Below are 18,852 nucleotides of genomic sequence, written 5' to 3' on the forward strand. Positions count from 1 at the left end.
TACCACTGATAGATGAGACTGATGGGCACTGATAGGTGGCACTGATAGGTGGCACTGCTGGGCACTGGTAGATGACACTGATGGGCACGGATATGTGGCACGGGTGCAGCACCTTTGTTAAGGCAGATTGTGGGCACTGATGGGGGGCACTTACTTTTTTTATTGTTGCACTGGCAGGGGGCAGGTGGGCACTGACAGGGTTGCAGGTGGGCACTAGCAGTGCTGGCCATGATCGGGACTGATGTCCCGATCACGGCCACCGGTGATCAGCTTTTTTTTTTCTCCTCGCGCTGTCAGCGCGAGGAGGAATAATAGCCGATTACCGGCTCCGTTATATCACATGATCAGCTGTCATTGGCTGACAGCTGATCACGTGATAAGGGGTCGGGATCGACCCCTTGCTCGGATCGGTGATCAGGCGAGTCTCGTAGACTCGCCGATCACAGAGCGCGCCGCGCGCGCCCCTCAGGGGGCGCGCAGGCCGCTCGTGCACGGGACTACGTCAATAGACGTAGTCCCGGAAAAGGAGATCCGCGCTGTAGCCGTCAATTGACTATAGCACGGATCTCAAGTGGTTAAAAAGGTTCCTGCACTAATTTGGTCCGAATTTTTATGCGACTTGAGTGCCACAGACTGCAATGTAAACCTTCAAAAAGGTGCATGAAAGTCGTACCTGAATGTTATACACGTGACAGTTGTCCATTATCATTGGTCAAAACCAAGGTGGCATCCAAGTTGCACCCATACAAAGCTGCATCAACGTTGGACTTTGAAGTCGCACAAGTGTGAATGGAGCCTAAGGCTTCATTTACACTTGTAGGACTCCAGAGTCTCCCGACTTTAGAGTGCAACTTTGGATGGGTGTGACTTGTTGTCCCTCTGCAAAGTCACACCCACTGTTGGATGTAAAACATTCAGGCGCAACTTTCATGCAACTTTTGAGGGTTAATATTGAAGTCTACAGCCCTCAAGTTGCATGAAAGTTGGACAAAAGTAGTGCATGAACTACTATGAAGTTGCTATGACTTTAAGTCGCACATATATGAATGGTTACCATTGGAAAACATGTGGTACGACTTGTCATGCGACTTTGATGTCTAAAGTCGTATGACAAATCACACAACTGTGAATGGGGTGTAAGTGCGGCCAAACATGACTCGGATGAAGAAAAAAAAACAGACACCATTTTATTTTATTTTACGTTTTTTTTTTTATTTACACGTTCCTCCCCACCCCCTAGTCCGCGTGCGTCTGATAGTGCAGCATCAGCAAAGCCTTCTGAGCGAAGCGTTTCCCGCACACGGAGCAGCAGTACGGCTTCTCAGCAGCGTGGGCCTTCTGGTGTTTGAGGAGATCCGGCCTACAAGTGAACCTCTGGCTGCAGTCCGGACAGGAGAAGGGCCGAGAGCCGCCGTGCGTCCTCTGGTGCTTCATGCGGTCGGAATTGGTAGAGAAGGGTTTGCCGCATTCAGAGCAGGGGTAGGGCTTCTCTCCCGTGTGGATCCGGCGATGGACAATGAGGCTGGCACTGCAGTTGAAGCTCTTGCCGCAGAAGTTGCAAGAGTAAGGCCTCTCCCCAGTGTGAATGCGCCGGTGCACCGTCAGGTGGGCGTTGCGATTGAACCGTTTACCGCAGTCCGGGCAGGAGAACGGCCGCTCCCCGGTGTGGACCCTCTGGTGAAGGGTCAAGTGGGCGCTACAGCTGAAGCATTTGCCGCATTCGCTGCACGGGTAGACCTGCATCCCTTTGTGTAGTCTGTGGTGGACTGAGAGAAGGGAGCTGGTGGGGAAAGTCTCTCCGCACTGGGAGCACAGGAACGAGCGCATGCCCTTGTGAACGACTTGGTGCCGGAGGAGCTCTGGGCCACTGCTGAAATTTTTCTGGCAGAAGAAGCAGAAGTGTGGCCTGGCCCTGACGTATGCCTGGCGGCCCTGAGTGTACTGGGTCTCTGCAGAAAGGGCGTTCATGGAGCTCTTTGCTCTGGAGAGCGGTTCCTCTTTAATCCTCGGGGGCGCAATGTACTGAGAAAGGTCCAAAGGCGTGTAGATGCTTGGGTGTGAAGTACTTATCTGCTCCCATGAGATGGGCTCCTCTTTAATATGGAGATGGTCATATTCCGAAGGTGTATACATTTCGGCATGAGATAGATCTTCTTCTAGGAGAGGTTCCTCTTTAATATGAGTAACTGTGTACTGCTCCTGTTGTGTCAGGGTGGAGATGTCCAGGCGTAGAGGTTCCTCAGGTTCCTCCTCAACATGATGTTCCTCAGGTTCCTCCTCGATATGAGCTGAAAACTCTACTGGAGCACCTTCAGATAAATCTGCTAACAGTGAAACATTATGGTCAGGTCTTTAGAATACAAGTCTACCCTTTACTATCAGACCCCGGGCTTTGCCTCTTACCTGGAGATGTGATGGTCTGGTGGTCCTCCATCATGACGTCCTTGTAGAGATCCTTGTGTCCTTCTAAATACTCCCACTCCTCCTTGGAGAAATAGACAGTGACATCCTGACACCTTATAGGAACCTGACACACACAATGATACAGTCACCATCCAGACACATCCCTTGTCTGTTACTGGATAATGTCCCAGAATTCCCAGAATCCTCCTCACCTCTCCTGTCAGCAGCTCAATGATCTTCTTGGTGACTTCTAGAATCTTCTTGTCGTTGTTTCTCTGGGGTGTCAGGGAATGAGCTAGAGGCAATGTGATGATCAAGCGGTTGTCAGACTTCCCAGATGGGCTCTAAAATGAGAAGTAAAAGAAACGCAAGTGATGTCATGTGACCTGCCAGAATCCTCCTCACCTCTCCAGTCAGGTCTGTGTTTTATCAATAGAGATAAGAGTGATTTCATGTGACCTCCCAGAATCCTCCTCACCTCTCCGGTCAGCAGGTAGATGATCTCCAGGGTGAGGTTTAATATCCTTTCGGTCATCTCACTCCTCTTTTCCTCCATCTTCAGGCTGGGAGACCCACTGTAACACCTTTGGACGTAGAAAATAGGTAGGAGACAGATTCATTCCCAAGAATTAGGACAACTAAGCTGACCATGAAATACACAATATTTGTCATTATAGTTTATGTACTGTATAAAGACCACTATAAAGTCTTTTTGCCGATATCGCCTTATATCGAAGATTGGCAGATAACTGGGAGGGGCCTATTAAGTGCAGAAAAAAATATGAACTTGGTAACTTGTATTTGGCTCTGGTCTCCTCACACCTCTAATGTACACTTTGCTTACAAGTTATGGTCTTCTCACCCATGGTTACCTCTAGTTTACGCTTTGCTTATAAGCTATGGTCTCCTAAACCATGATCACCTCTAGTGCACGCTTTGCTTACAAGCTCTGGTCTCCCCACCCATGGCCACCTCTAGTGAATGCTTTGCTTACAAGCTCTGGTCTCCTTACCTGAGGCGATCTCTATTGTACTCTTTGCTTATGGGCTCTGGTCTCCCCAACCCTGGCAACCTCTAGGGAATGGTTTGCTTACAAGCTCTGGCCTCCTCAACGATGGCCACCTCTAGTGTACCCTTTGCTAAGAAGTTCTGGTCTCCTCAACCATGGCCACATACCATATAGTGAATGCTTTGCTTATAAGCTCTGGTCTCCTCACTGATGGCCATCTCTAGTGAACGCTTTACTGATGTAGCAGGGAGCTGGAGTATCTTACCTGCAGTATCAAAAGACACGCTGCAACATTATTGCAACTAGACTGTTTCACTCTAGTGCCTGCTAAGACTCTGTGTCACCACATCCTGCCAACAGAGTGATTAACACCAGGAAGCAAAGTAAATTCACTTGTTTCCTTATGCATGTATTTGAAAGCATGTACCAGATGGAGGACTGTTACTTCCTTTGGAGGACCAAAGGTTCTTTAGTGGGGGGGGGGGGGGGGGTGTAGCAGGGAGCTGGCTATCTTACCTGCAGTATCAAAAGACACTCTGCAACATTGTTGCAATGACACTGTTTCCCTCTAGTGCCAGAATATCCTGCCCAAAAGAGTGATTACCACCAGGAAAGCAAAGCATACAGGAAAATGTAGTTACAGGACTCAAGTTTCACATTAAGATTTAACTGTATGGAACTACAAAAGACTAGCATGCTCGGAGAGCAGGAAACAAGAGACTCCATTTTGATTTCCTGAGGAGAATTAAGACAGCACAAAGCGGAGGAGCAGATCAGATCTGAGGGAAAGATGCTGTCTCTGTGGTTTCAAAAAAATGGTTTCACTGCGAGATTTAGGCCTCTCCCGCCAGTGGGGACATCCAGCCTGAGAGAGGGGATCCCAGGTGCAGCTGCACCGTCGGTGAAGCATTCCAGTGTGAGGTGACCAGTCGGGTCGCCAGGAGAGCCTGCTGTTCCAGGACGTTCGTTTGGGCCTTGACCGCAGGGGTAGGTGAGACGCTTTCGCACATTTGCAGGAACCAAGGGACACTGTAGAAGAAGTTAAATGGACATTGTATACAGACATCATTGCTGTTAGTCATCTTTCTGACACTTGTAGTGCCACAGGGCTAAAGGCTAAAGCCATTCATTTGCAGGGACACTGTATACAGACACCATTGTCCTTTCACCTTGCTGAGAAAGATCCCGCCTTCTTCACTTGATAATCCAGGCAAGTTGTGTTGTTTGGCCCTGCTCTTCAGGAGTTTACGTGCACCAACGAAAGTGGCTAGCTGAAGACACAACCTTTTGTCTGTTTTCCAAAAGGACTGAAGCTACTAGTGCCATAAGAACCTGCAACACACATATTCAGGGTTCTGTATATGCAGTGGATGTGTGGGGCAGTTTATCTAGGAAGTTAAGCCCTTAAATGTTGATTTGAATAAAGTGTTTAAAGTTGGGCCTGCGGAGTCAGGGCACAGAAGAGAGAGGCCTGACACAAAGAGGGTCATTCCTCTGCTCTCCTCCTGCCTGGACTCATAGAGCCAACCTGAGTAAAGGTAACCAATCTGATACGGATCGCCATATTGTGATTTATTTGCCATGTAACTGTGCCTCTGCTTTTGAGGTTATTCTTAGGTTTTGAACTCCCTGAAAGAAGCCTGAATGTAGTATTGAGCGATATTGCTCATAACCTCAGTTATTGCTCTCCCCATTGCAGTCCTTGAACATACATATTGTTACCGTTTGTCTTTTCCACAGAAATTGTCTTTACTGCAATATTTCTGTGGAAAAGTAACAAAAAGTAACAATATTATAATGTGGGTTTTATCATAATGTGTGTTTCACATTTCAGCCCTAGATGTCACTGCTCCCCCTAACAGCCGGGAGAGCAGCCCATCTAGTAGAGGAGGTGAGGGGAGTGCAGAAAGGCCTAGACAGTTGGTGGTTATAGGGGATTCTATAATCAGAAGGACTGATAGAATAATTTGTCGCCAGGATCGCCTCAACCGAATAGTTTGCTGTCTCCCTGGTGCTAGGTGTTCGGCATGTGGTGGACCGGGTGGATAAATTACTGGGAGGGGCTGGGTATGACCCAGCAGTCTTGGTCCACGTTGGAACCAATGACCGTATACATGGAAGGTGGAGGCTCCTTAAGAATCAATTTAGAGAACTAGGCTGCAAGTTGAAGGAAGGACCTCCAAGGTGATATTCTCTGAAATATTGCCTGTGCCATGCGCAACACAGGAAAGGCAGGGGGTGATTAGAGAGCTGAATGCATGGCTAAAGACCTGGTGTAGGGAGGAGGGATTTGGGTTTCTAGAGCACTGGGCTGACTTTTCATTGGGGTGCAACCTATATGCTAATGATGGTTTGCACTTGAATGGAAGGGGGTCTGCTGTGCTGGGGAAGAGGTTTATGGGAAGGCTGGAGGAGTATTTAAACTGGGTTTGAGGGGGGAGGGTGAACCAGACGTACATTGGGCAGACAGGTCAGTTAGGGGTCAGACATTAATGGAGGGTGGAATGGGGATAGATGGGGGGTGGGATATGGCAGGTGACAAGAAATTTCCCATGTTGCAAACAGCCATTGAAAACTATAGTGCAATTTGTACTACTAAAAATAATATGAAAAACACCAGCAAAATGTAATAATGCATTAAAGTGTTTGTTCACCAATGCCAGAAGTCTGCCAAGCAAAATAGGTGAGTTGGAAGCTGTGGTGCATGAGGAGAGCTATGATGTAATCGGTATTGCTGAAACTTGGCTTCAATCCTCACATGACTGGGCTATTAATATTCCTGGCTATGCACTCTTTCGGAGAGACAGGGTAAAAAGGAAAGGTGGCGGGGTCTGTCTCTATGTGAGAAATTATCTCAAAGCAAGTGTGAAAGAGGACCTGGTGGATGGAGAGTGTGATGAGTCCGAAGCATTATGGGTGGAACTGCATTTAGATGGGTGTAGTTCAAAGTTAATTGTTGGAGTTTGTTATAGACCACCCAATGTGAATGAGGAGGTGGAGACTCAGCTCCTTGCACAGATGGAAAGGGCTGCAAGGGCTGGACAGTGATAATAATGGGGGATTTTAACTACCCAGAAATTGACTGGAGTAATGGCACTGCTGGGACAGTTAAAGGGCAAAAAATGATAAACCTATTACAGGACAATTTTATGGTCCAGTTTATTGAGGCCCCAACTAGGAATGAAGCTCTGTTGGACCTGGTAATCTCAAACCATGCAGAGCTTATTACTAATGTCCAGATAAAGGAACACCTGGGTAGCAGTGATCATACATGATTTCCTTTGATGTTAGCGCTAAACAAGAAATACATACGGGTAAGATAAAAACACTTAACTTCAAGAGAGCTAATTTTCCGAGCATGAGGGCTACTCTCCAGGACTTAGACTGGGAGAGAATATTCGCTTCAATGGGCACAGAACAGAAATGGGAATTCTTCAAAAAGACTGTTGGGGACCTCACTGCAAAGTATATTCCCATGGGCAATAAGTTTAAAAGGCTAAAAACAAAACCTATGTGGCTCACGGCCAAAGTTAAAAAGCTATAAACTGTAAGAGAAGAGCTTTTAAAAAATATAAAAATGAAGGATCACTAGTGTCATTTAAATGTTACAAAGAAATTAACAGAATATGTAAAAAGGAAATCAAGGATGCAAAAATTCAAAACGAACGACAGATTGCAAAAGATAGTAGGACAAACCCCAAAAAATTCTTCAAATATATTAATAGTAAAAAGGTCAAGTCTGAGCATGTAGGCCCTTTACAAAACAATCTAGAGTTGGTGACTGGGGACAAAGAGAAGGCTAATTTATTAAACACTTTCTTCAGCTCTGTGTACACAAAAGAGCATGGGGGAGCGCATGTCCATAATGGGGGTGATAGTGACACAGCCCCAAATGATCCACAATGGCTCAAAAGGGATATGGTCCAGAAATACTTAGACAGAATAAAGGTGGATAAAGCACCTGGCCCTGATGGCATCCACCCACGGATCCTAAAAGAATTGAGCTCTGTAATTTCAGAGCCATTGTATCTAATTTTTAGGGACTCATTAATGACGGGAATAGTCCCACTGGATTGGCGCAGGGCGAACGTGGTGCCTATATTTAAAAAGGGATCAAAGTCTTTACCAAGTAACTATAGACCTGTTAGCTTAACTTCTATAGCTGGGAAGATACTGGAGCGTTTAATAAAAGACCACATCGACGAGTTCTTGCTGAACAAAAACACTTTAAGCAACAGACAACATGGATTCATGAAAGACAGAAGTTGTCAGACAAATCTGATTTCTTTTTATGAGGAGGTAAGTAAAACCTTGGACAGAGGGTGGCGGTGGACGTGGTATACTTGGATTTTGCAAAAGCATTCGATACAGTTCCCCACACACGGCTCATGTGTAAGGTAAAGTCTACCTACAGGTTTGGAAATATCAGTTTGTAAATGGATAGAAAATTGGCTAGAAGACAGAATTCAGAGAGTAGTGGTTAATGACTCTTACTCTGAATGGTCTAAGGTTATCAGTGGTGTACCCCAAGGTTCAGTGCTGGGACCCTTACTTTTAACATCTTTATAAATGATATTGGGTCTGGGATCAAAAGTAATATTTCTGTCTTTGCAGATGACACCAAGATATGCAGTGGAATAACGTCTTTACAGGATGTCTCCAATTTACAAGCCGACCTCAATACACTGTCTAATTGGGCGACTATGTGGCAGATGAGGTTTAATGTTGATAAATGTAAAGTTATGCACTTGGGGCCTAAGAATATGCATGCATCATACATGCTAGGGGAGTACAACTGGGGGAATCCATAGTGGAGAAGGATCTGGGGGTTTTGGTAGACCATAAGCTCAATAACAACATGCAATGCCAAGCTGCTGTTTGCAAAGCGAGCAAAGTCCTTTCTTGTATTAAGAGAGGTATGGACTCCAGAGAAAGAGATATAATTTTGCCCCTGTTCAAATCATTAGTAAGACCTCACCTGGAATATGCCGTTCAGTTTTGGGCACCAGTTCTCAAAAGGATATCGGGGAACTGGAGAAAGTGCAGAGAAGGGCAACCAAACTGATAAGAGGCATGGAGGAACTCAGCTATGAGGAGAGATTAGAGGAACTAAATTTATTCACTCTTGAGAAGAGGAGATTAAGGGGGGATATGATCAACATGTTCAAATACATTAGGGGTCCATATAGTGAACTTGGTGTTGAGTTGTTCTCTGTACGGTCAACCCAGAGGACACGGGGCACTCTTTACGTCTAGAGGAAGAGAGATTTCATCTTCAAGTACGGAAAGGTTTCTTCACAGTTAGAGCTGTGAAAATGTGGAATAGACTCCCGCCAGAGGTGGTTCTGGCCAGTTCAGTAGACTGCTTAAGAAAGGCTTGGATACTTTCCTGATGGTACATAATATAACTAGGTACTAACATAGGTAAAGTTGATCCAGGGAAAATCCGATCGCCTGTTGGGGGATCAGGAAGGAATTTTTTTCCCCTGCTGTAGCAAATTGGCGCATGCTCTGCTGTTTTTTTTTTTCGCCTTCCTCTGGATCAATTGTGGCATAAAATTGGGTATCTGGATTGTACGATTATTTTTTATTTTATTTATTTGTTTTTAAGGTTGAACTGGATGGACTTGTGTCTTTTTTCAACCTGACTAACTATGTAACTATGTAACATTGGCTATTGCACTTACACTATTTCCAGGTGTGCCAGAGGGAGCTGAGACTGCTACTGGGGGTAAGAGGCAGAGTAACAGACTGAAAAAACTTAAGTAGCTCCTCCGGGGGTAGCGCTACATGTGGGGGGCTCGTCCAGGATAATACCACTACTCAGGCCAGATTAAGAGTATCATGGGCCTGGTGCTGAGGATTTTGATGGGCCTTTTTATGGAAATAAATAAAATGAAAAATTCACACTGTATGCGCAAGAGAACCCATGTGAATGAGCCCTTCATTTTTTTAATTATTTATTACATTTTTTAATTATTTTCTTCATTTATTATTATTTGTTGGAGTTTTTTATATTTTTTTACATTTTTTTCACAATAATTTTTTGGGAGGATGGAGCAGTGGAAGGTGTCAGTACTGCATACACAGGGGGAATCTAATGGACAGTCTTGGGTGATCAGTACGGGGGGGGGGGGGGGGGGCGCAATACAAGCACCAATCTCCCTCTAGAGGAGGTTGAGTGATGGTGCTTGTGATTGCCTGCAACACCGATCACCCCCGACTTTCAGATTCCCCTTGCTGCAGGAGGTACAAGGAGCATCTCATGCAGTGCAGTATCCAAATGGTCAGTCCGTCCCTGCTGGGCCTATATTAAGGTAGGGGCCTGGAGCTGCAGCTCCAATAGCCCCTATGTTAATCTGGCTCTGCCACTACTCTGCAATTAACTCACCAAGACAGCACCACTACAAGATGAACCCCGTGGCTGCGACACAGTGGTGTATAGTGAAGAGGGTGCCAGCCCAGAATCAAGCATAGTGATTGAACTCCCTGGGGAGGCCTGGACTGAAGAGCAGATCAGTCAGATAGTACAGACATTGCCCTTAGGCAAGAAAATATGGGTGATCGATGTTAGTCCGGATTGTGAGACCTCCTGCACACATGTGCTGCTAGAATGGAAGCAAGAGATTCCTGACCATTTCTGAGGGTCCAGTGTGCAGCTGGCCGACCAGGCTGAGTTTGGTCTGATACAGTCACACACACCAGACAGGTGTCCGGCAAGTACTAGCCGAGTTAAGGCCTCAAGGGTAGAGGTCCCTTCCACACCATCTTCGGCCATAATTGGGCCAGAGTTCTTCTCTGCTATAGGAGACTTTGTGTCAAAATTGCCAAGGGACACTTTGACGTGCTCTGGAAGTGAGTATTAGAAACTCAGTCTCTTTTTCGGAAGACACCCAGTGCCTACAGGGGAGGACAATTTTGAAGAGTTGCTGGACCAGGCCACAGAAGCCTTGGATGAATGGGATATTCCGGAGACTCTCAAAAAGCAGAGAATTACAGTCTAAGAAGCTATCCGTATTCTGAAGTGCAGTCAAAAAGATTGTGTCGCTCAAGACTACATGAATATTCTGCAGGAGGAGTTTGGGCCAATGGAGACAGCAGCAGACTTAATTTATTGATTTGAGCATGCTCTCCAAGGTGAACACCTGTCTGAGTAAATCAGACGCTTGAATAAGACGTTGCATCAGATCGTATTAAAGAAAGGGATGCCACCTTCTGCCATAGATCAAGCTAGAATGCAGCAGATCTTGGGAGGTGCTTCACGCTCTGATCCAGTTTGGATTAGACTGCAGACTTCAGCGGATGCCCTGTCTATTAAATATTCTAAGATCATTAAATTAGTGAGAGAGGAGCAGGTAATGCTGGAGAATAAAGGAAATAACCAGGGGTCAGAATCTGCTGTTGGAGTCAGAGTGGCCAGCACAGCTGATAGAGATGCAGAGATTGGGCTCCTGAAGACTCAGATGTCCAAGATAATGGAGATGGTGACTGGGTCATTGGATGTCAGGTCTGAGGTAGCCACACTGAAGATGCAGTTATCCCAGATGTTGGAAGTGATTAACCGGCTGACAGCAACACGTATTGAGCTGTCCGATGATGGTGTTTCGGGGCAGAATGTAACCCTGGTCTCGCCTACTGCGCCTGGTAAGAGGCCAACAAATCGAGACATCTGTCTGAACTGTGTAGGTCACTACCAGCGAGAATGCCCTAGTCCAAAGGAGGACAGAAGAATGGCGTGGACCACAGAGAAGTAACCCAAGGGTGGACAGAAGGCCTGGGCCTTCAAGAAGAACCTTCACTGATTCTGCAAGAGAACAATGGAGGACACCTTCAGTTTATGTCGTTTCAGTGAGGAATGCCTATTGGCTTCCAAAACAACACCAGAAACAAAATTCTCAACGCAGAAAGCTGAAGGAAGCACAAATCCAGTCACGCAAACCTGCTATTCCAGATGCTCCCACCAAGCCCCCTGCCCAGTTGGTAGGCCCTATGCCTGTAGTGCCTGTTTTGGTGGAAGGAATCTATACGAGGGCCATTCTTGATTCAGGTGCTCAGGTTACTTTCCTGACCAGAGACTTCTACAAGAGGTATTTATCGTATATGCCCCTGCAAAAATTGGACGATATAGAGATCCAGGGTATTCAGATGGATGATTACCCTTGTGATAGCTACCTGTGGATAAAGTTATTGTGTGATCCATTGAGGGTTAGGATGTCTCAGAATTGTGAGACACTGGCCATTGTGTGTCCTTGGCTGCCAGGGTCTACAAGAAGTTTGTTGATCGTAGGGACCAACATAGATCTGGTGAAGCAATTGCTAGCCTCTGTTGTCCCTAGATGTGATCTCTTACCCTAAGTGTCTGCAGAAGGGACAAAAGTGTCTCCCTCTCCCACAGTGGATGAAGAAGGATCCACAGCAGAAGCGAAAGAGACTGATCTGTAGGAGGCAGAAGTAGTCAAACAGGAAGAAGAGGCTAATGCCAGAGCCAGTGGAACAGAGTAAACGGCGTGCCATTTCCCATTTCAAGAGACTGACCTGTGACTTGTTGGGTGAGAGCTCCAAAGAAATTGTCCTCACCCCTAAGGGGATTCTTGACATGCCTGACCTGTTCACCACTGCTTTGGTGAAGGGCAACCCTGACTCACCTCTTGGCACAACTGGTAGGGTAATCCCTATAAAGGGTGGCCTGTGGGCAGGACAACCCTCCTTCCTGTGTTAATTGGTGGGAGGTTCCTCTGTTGGGTTCTTGAGAAAGTGTAAATTGTTGTTTCATGTGTACATTAACTTGTTTCCTTATGCATGTATTTGAAAGCATGTACCAGATGGAGGACTGTTACTTCCTTTGGGGGACCAAAGGTTCTTTAGTGGGGGGGGGAGGATGTAGCGGGAGCTGGCTATCTTACCTGCAGTATCAAAAGACACTCTGCAACATTGTTGCAATGACACTGTTTCCCTCTAGTGCCAGAACATCCTGCCAACAGAGTGATTAACACCAGGAAGCAAAGCATACAGGAAAATATAGTTCCAGGACTCAAGTTTCACATTAAGGTTTAACTGTATGAAACTACAAAAGACCAGCATGCTCTGAGGGAAGAAAAGGAGAGACTCGATTTTGATTTCCTGAGGACAATTCGATGCGGAGGAAGAGATCAGACCTGAAGGTAAGATGCTGTCTCCTGGGTGATTTCACCGTGTGATTTAGGCCTCGGCCGCCAGTCGGGACATCCAGCCTGAGAGGGTCCCAGCTGCACCTGCACCGACGGTGAAGCGTTCCAGTGTAAGGTGACCAGTCGTGTCACCAGAAGAGCCTGCTCTTCCAGGACGTTCATTTGGACCTTGACCGCAGACTTGGTTGAGAGGACTTTTGCCCATTTGCAGGGAACAGGGACACTCCACCACAAAAGAAATTAAATGGACACAGTATACAGACATCATTGCTGTTAGTCATCTCGCTCACACTTGTAGTGCCACAGGGCTAAAGGATAAGGCCATTAATTTCCAGGGACACTGTATACAGACACCATTTTCCTTTCACCTTGCTAAGATCCTGCTTTCTTCATTTGATAATTTGGGCCAGTTCTGTTGTTTGGCCCTGCTCTTCGGCAGTTTAATTGCACCAACAAACGTGGCTAGCTGAAGACACAATGTTTTATTTGTTCTTCAAAAGGACTGAAGCTACTAGTGCCGTAGGAACCCGCAACACACATATTCAGGGTTCTGTATATGCAGTGGGTGTGTTGGGCAGTTTATCTAGGAAGTTAAGCCCTTACATGTTGATTTGAATAAAGTGTTTAAAGTTGGGCCTGTGGAGTCAGGGCACAGAAAAGAGAGGCCTGACACAAAGAGGGTCATTCCTCTGCTCTCCTCCTGCCTGGACTCATAGAGCCAATCTGAGTAAAGGTAACCAATCTGATATGGATTGCCATATTGTGATTTATTTGCCATGTAAGTGTGCCTCTGCTTTTGAGGTTATTCTTAGGTTTTGAATCCCCTGAAAGAAGCCTGAATGTAGTATTGCGCTATATAGCTGATAACCTCAGTTATTGCTCTCCCATTGCATTCCTTGAACTTATATATTGTTACTGTTTGTTACTTTTCCACAGAAAAGCAGTAAAGACAATTTCTGTGTTTTATCATAACGTGTGTGTTTCTCATTGGTCCTTGCACTTACACTATTGCCAGGTGTGCCAGAGGGGGCTGAGACTATTACTGGGGTTGAGAGGCAGAGTAGCGGACTGAACAAACTTAAGTGGCTCCTCTGGGGGTAGCACCACACTTACAAGCTCTGATCTCCTCACCCGAGGCCACCTCCAGTGTACACTTTGCTTACAAGCTCTGGCCTCCTCTTTCATGGCCCCCTTTATTGTACACTTTGCTTACAAGCTCTCATCTCCTCAACCAAGGCCCCCTCTAGTAAATACTTTGCTTACAAGCTCTGATCTCCTCACCCAAGCCCACCTCTAGTGAATCCTTTGCTTACAAGCTCTGATCTCCTCTTCCATGGCCCCCTTTATTGTACATGTTTGCTTACAAGCTCCGATCTCCTTAACCAAGGCCACCTCCAGTGTACGCTTTGCTTACAAGCTCTGGCCTCCTCTTTCATGGCCCCCTTTATTGTACACTTTGCTTACAAGCTCTCATCTCCTCACCCAAGGCCCCCTCTAGTAAATACTTTGCTTACAAGCTCTGATCTCCTCACCCAAGGCCACCTCTAGTGAATCCTTTGCTTACAAGCTCTGATCTCCTCTTCCATGGCCCCCTTTATTGTACATGTTTGCTTACAAGCTCCGATCTCCTTAACCAAGGCCACCTCCAGTGTACGCTTTGCTAACAAGCTCTGGCCTCCTCTTTCATGGACCCCTTTATTGTACACTTTGCTTACAAGCTCTCATCTCCTCAACCAAGGCCCCCTCTAGTAAATACTTTGCTTACAAGCTCTCATCTCCTCACCCAAGGCCACTTCTAGTGAATCCTTTGCTTACAAGCTCTGATCTCCTCTTCCATGGCCCCCTTTATTGTACATGTTTGCTTACAAGCTCCGATCTCCTTAACCAAGGCCACCTCCAGTGTACACTTTGCTTACAAGCTCTGGCCTCCTCTTTCATGGCCCCCTTTATTGTACACTTTGCTTACAAGCTCTCATCTCTTCAACCAAGGCCCCCTCTAGTAAATACTTTGCTTAGAAGCTCTGATCTCCTCACTCGAGGCCACCTCTAGTGAATCCTTTGCTTACAAGCTTTGGTCTCCTCACCCATGACCACCTATAGTGTACGTTTTGCTTACAAGCTCTGGTTTCCTCAACCATGGCCACCTCTAGTGTACACTTTGCTGATGGGAAGGCATAGTCCATCTTACAATGAGTTATTCCATCTTATGCCTCGTACACACGAGCGAATTGTCCAGCGTACTTAGTCCGGCAAACAATCCGGCGGATAGTCCGGTGGACTTTCTACCGAACGGACTTGGTCACACACACAGACACACAGAAAGTCCGGCGTTTGCTAGCGCGATGACGTACAGCGCGTACGACGGGACTAGAAAAAGGAAGTTCAATAGCCAGTAGCCAATAGCTTCCTTTTTCGTACTTGCTTCTGAGCATGCGTCGTTCTTATTCCGCCGGACTAGCATACTGACGAACGTATTGTCCGCTGAAACCCAAGTCCGGCGGAAAGAATGGACTGCAAAAATACTTTCTAAGTCCGCCGGACTTTACGCTGGAAAAGTCCGCTGAAGCCCACACACGATTGAATTGTCCGGTGAAATGCGTTTCGGCGGACTAAGTACGCCGGACAATTCGATCGCGTGTACGCGGCATTCGACTCTGTCTACCCGCAAACCAGGCATGCAGGAGGGACAGGCAGAGGTGAGGAGCAGGATCCTGATTTCTAAGGATGAGGATACAGCAGGTGGCCACTTCTAAACTGGTGGTTCTTCTGCATGAGGACAAGAGGGCCATAACTAGAGTTGCCACCTCATCCCTTTAAACCCGAACACATATGAATTACACGGGTTCTGAGACTAATTTAATGCAGATAAGGCACCAAGTGAGTTTAATTACCACCTTAATCAGCCACAGAACCCGTGTAATTAATATGTTTTCGGTTTTAAAGGGATGAGGTGGCAACCCTAGCGATAACAGAGACAGCCACCCGCCTTTGCCTATCAGCCCATACGCTCTTTGGCATTGACTGGGTGCTCCAAAGCTGTATTGAGCCGGTTAATATTCCTAGGTAGTCATGATCCATGAAGCTGCCCAACCCTGGTTGGACCATCATCGTGAACCATTTCGCTCATGCCTTCCCACCATTTTTTTTTTTTTTGATGCTCAACTAGACATCTCTGGACAGTGTATGTAGAGTCAGCAATCTCAGAAAGTTTGGCCAAAAATAGTGTTGTTGATGGTCAACCATTACTGATAAGGTCTAACCATCTACAAGTTCACCGTGGCTGAGTCACGTCAACCCCTTGCCATTATTTTTCTGATGCCTCGACTCGCTGATTTATGGTGATCGCAAATGTCCGTATGGATGGACTCTCTTTGGTCATCAACCTTTTACTATGTCCAATTGTTATACAAAAAGTTACCAAGTTAGGATGGCGGTGTGGCAAGGAACGAACGACCAACCGTAATCAACAGGTGGGGAAGCTACCGTCATCGCCTGCCAGGTATCTTGCATGGGGAAGAAGCCAAAAACACTTTTCACCCATTATTTTCCATCTACGTTGGCGGCCAACGAACATAAACCTTTCTGCGTCTCTTAGATAATTGAGGGAAAACGCCCAAAAAAAAACCAACAAAACGTGTTCTCACCTCTGGATGGATATCAGTGTAGCAGGAAAAGAGGTCTCTAAATCCAAGTTTATCCCACCACTTCCTGCTTCTGCGTTCCAAGCCTCACTCCCAACCCATGACAACTGGCACATGGGGGCGGGGTTAATCTTAAAGGGGTAGTCCCTTGCTTCCTTTACCCATGATGCAACGCTAGCATCTTCCTGTGGCTATGTCTGTCCGTGTGAGTACAGAACTCATTGCTGGTTGTTAAACTGGTGGAGCGTAACGACGTCTTCTCCTGTCACATGTGAGTAGACGGATACAATGATACATAGTGCATGCATGGAGCACTACTGTTACATTGTAACCAAATATTGGTAATTAAATGGCAATAATACGAATATATATACGTCACATCGTACGCATCACCAAGTTCCGCCGCGCTTTCCAGGTGCGCTAACGTAGGCGATCCACGGCGAATACGTTCTTGTTTTTAATGACATTATTATCATGTGATCTAATAATATAATAAAAAAAAAAAATAAGAGAAAACTGCAACAGGACATCATTCACTTTTATAGGATTTTTTTTTTTTTTTTTTAATGCTTACAATAATATTTTATTCTATTTTTTTTTAATATTATTTATTTACAAAATATATGTTTGTATATATAGTAAGATATATATTTAAATGTATATATACATAATTAAAATGATGTACCGATTATCGAAGCAAATATGTACTTCTATTGATAGTATAACCTTTTATTATTATTTTTTTCAATATTATTTAATTATATTTATTATTATTTTTCCATATTTTAATACATTATAATATTTATAAATTATATTATTAAATAATGTATCTCCTACAACTAATCAAAAATTTTATTTTATGTTTTTAATTAGATTTTTTTTGTAATATTCTGTATTATTTAATAATATCATTTATAAATATTATAATACAGCTCTTACAGCTGCACTATCTAGCTCATTAAAAATGTCTTCAAAGGGCCCCCCCCCTTTTTTTTTTTTTTTTGAGGGTCGGCTAAAATTTTTAGGGCTGGTTCAAATCCGAATGTGTGGTCCAGGTTCTTTTGTGGCCCACCCCCCCCCCTTATTTATTTTTTTGAGGGTCGGCTACATTTTTCAGCCCATTACATTTTTTGCAAACCCCCCCTTTTTTTATTATTATTATTTTTTTTAAGGCTGGTTCAAATCCGAATGCGTGGTCCAGGTTCTTGTGTGACTCCCGTGCAAATCAGTTTAGTACGATTTCCTAGCCCATTAAATTTTTCAACCCACCCCCCCTTATTTTTTTTTGAGGGTTGGCTAAATTTTTCAGCCCATTAAATTTTTTGCAAACCAACCCCCCCCCCCCCCTTTTTATTATTATTATTTTTTTTTTTTTTTTAGGGCCGGTTCAAATCCAAATGCGTGGTCCAGGTTCTTGTGTGACTCCCGTGCAAATCAGTTTGGTACAATTTTGCAGCCCATAAAATTTTTGCAACCCCCCCCCTTTTTTTTTAGGGCTGGTTCAAATCCGAATGCGCGGTCCAGGTTCTTTTGTGACCGTGCAAATCAGTTTAGTACGATTTCGCAGCCCATTAAATTTTTCAACCCACCCCCCCTTATTTTATTTTTTTGAGGGTCGGCTAAATTTTTCAGCCCATTAAATTTTTTGCAAACCCCCCCCCCCCTTTTTATTATTATTATTTATTTATTTTTTTTAGGGCCGGTTAAAATCCAAATGCGTGGTCCAGGTTCTTGTGTGACTCCCGTGCAAATCAGTTTGGTACAATTTTGCAGCCCATAAAATTTTTGCAACCCCCCCCCTTTTATTTATTTTTTATTTTTTGAGGGTCGGCTAAAATCTGAATCTCACAGGAGCACGGTCCACATTCCTGAGCGACTCCTGTGCAATTTGGTGCAGTACGATTTTCAGCCCATTACATTTTTTGCAAACCCCCCCCCCCCTTTTTTTTTAGGGCTGGTTCAAATCCGAATGCGTGGTCCAGGTTCTTTTGTGACCGCGCAAATCAGTTTAGTACGATTTCCTAGCCCATTAAATTTTTCAATCCACCCCCCCTTATTTTTTTTTTGAGGGTCGGCTAAATTTTTCAGCCCATTACATTTTTTGCAACCCCCCCCCCCCCCTTTTTTTTCCTATTTTTTTTTTTTTTTTAGGGCTGGTTCAAATCCGAATGCGTGGTCCAGGTTCTTGTGTGACTCCCGTGCAAATCAGTTTGGTACAATTTTGCAGCCCATAACATTTTTCAACACCCCCCCCCCCTTTTTTTTTTTTTTTTGAGGGTTGGCTAAAATCTGAATCTCACAGGAGCACGGTCCACATTCCTGAGCGACTCCTGTGCAATTTGGTGCAGTACGATTTTTAAGCCCATTACATTTTTGCAAAAACCCCCCCCCCCTTTTTTTTTTTTTTTTTTAGGGCTGCTTCAAATCCGAATGCGTGGTCCAGGTTCTTTTGTGACCACGCAAATTAGTTCAGTACGATTTCGCAGCCCATTAAATTTTTCAATCCACCCCCCCTTTTTTTTTTTTTGAGGGTCGGCTAAATTTTTCAGCCCATTACATTTTTTGCAACTCCCCCCCCCCCTTTTTTTTTTTTAAGGCTGGTTCAAATCCGAATGCGTGGTCCAGGTTCTTC

General features: G+C 45.2%; 2 protein-coding genes across 5 annotated transcripts in view; one reads left to right on the forward strand and one right to left on the reverse strand.

The window, feature by feature from the left end:
* The window catches only part of LOC143955508 (uncharacterized), a 76,188-nt gene that overhangs the window by 50,438 nt on the left and 6,898 nt on the right, over nucleotides 1-18,852 (forward strand). The window contains exons 7-10 of the mRNA XM_077465542.1: nucleotides 2,212-2,343; nucleotides 10,754-11,056; nucleotides 11,262-11,617; nucleotides 16,365-16,491. Of these exons, the coding sequence (XP_077321668.1) occupies nucleotides 2,212-2,343; nucleotides 10,754-11,056; nucleotides 11,262-11,617; nucleotides 16,365-16,491 (918 nt within the window). The remainder of the gene's footprint in view (nucleotides 1-2,211; nucleotides 2,344-10,753; nucleotides 11,057-11,261; nucleotides 11,618-16,364; nucleotides 16,492-18,852) is intronic.
* LOC143955780 (uncharacterized) lies at nucleotides 1,192-16,335 on the reverse strand. Of its 4 annotated transcripts, none has more exons than XM_077465903.1 (5): nucleotides 16,224-16,335; nucleotides 2,882-2,987; nucleotides 2,616-2,747; nucleotides 2,404-2,485; nucleotides 1,192-2,321 (listed from the first exon to the last, which is right to left on the reverse strand). In XM_077465903.1, the coding sequence occupies exons 2-5, from the start codon at nucleotides 2,957-2,959 to the stop codon at nucleotides 1,237-1,239; spliced, it is 1,377 nt and encodes a 458-aa protein (XP_077322029.1). In that variant the 5' UTR covers nucleotides 2,960-2,987; nucleotides 16,224-16,335; the 3' UTR covers nucleotides 1,192-1,236. The 4 variants fall into 4 exon arrangements, with proteins under 4 accessions (XP_077322029.1, XP_077322028.1, XP_077322027.1 ...); XM_077465902.1 differs by having other exon boundaries at nucleotides 1,192-2,324; XM_077465901.1 differs by having other exon boundaries at nucleotides 2,404-2,527.

Source organism: Lithobates pipiens, unplaced genomic scaffold (assembly GCF_037356315.1).
Source record: "Lithobates pipiens isolate NorthernLeopardFrog02 unplaced genomic scaffold, aLitPip1_a1.2 Scaffold_35, whole genome shotgun sequence".
Classification (NCBI taxonomy): domain Eukaryota; kingdom Metazoa; phylum Chordata; class Amphibia; order Anura; family Ranidae; genus Lithobates; species Lithobates pipiens.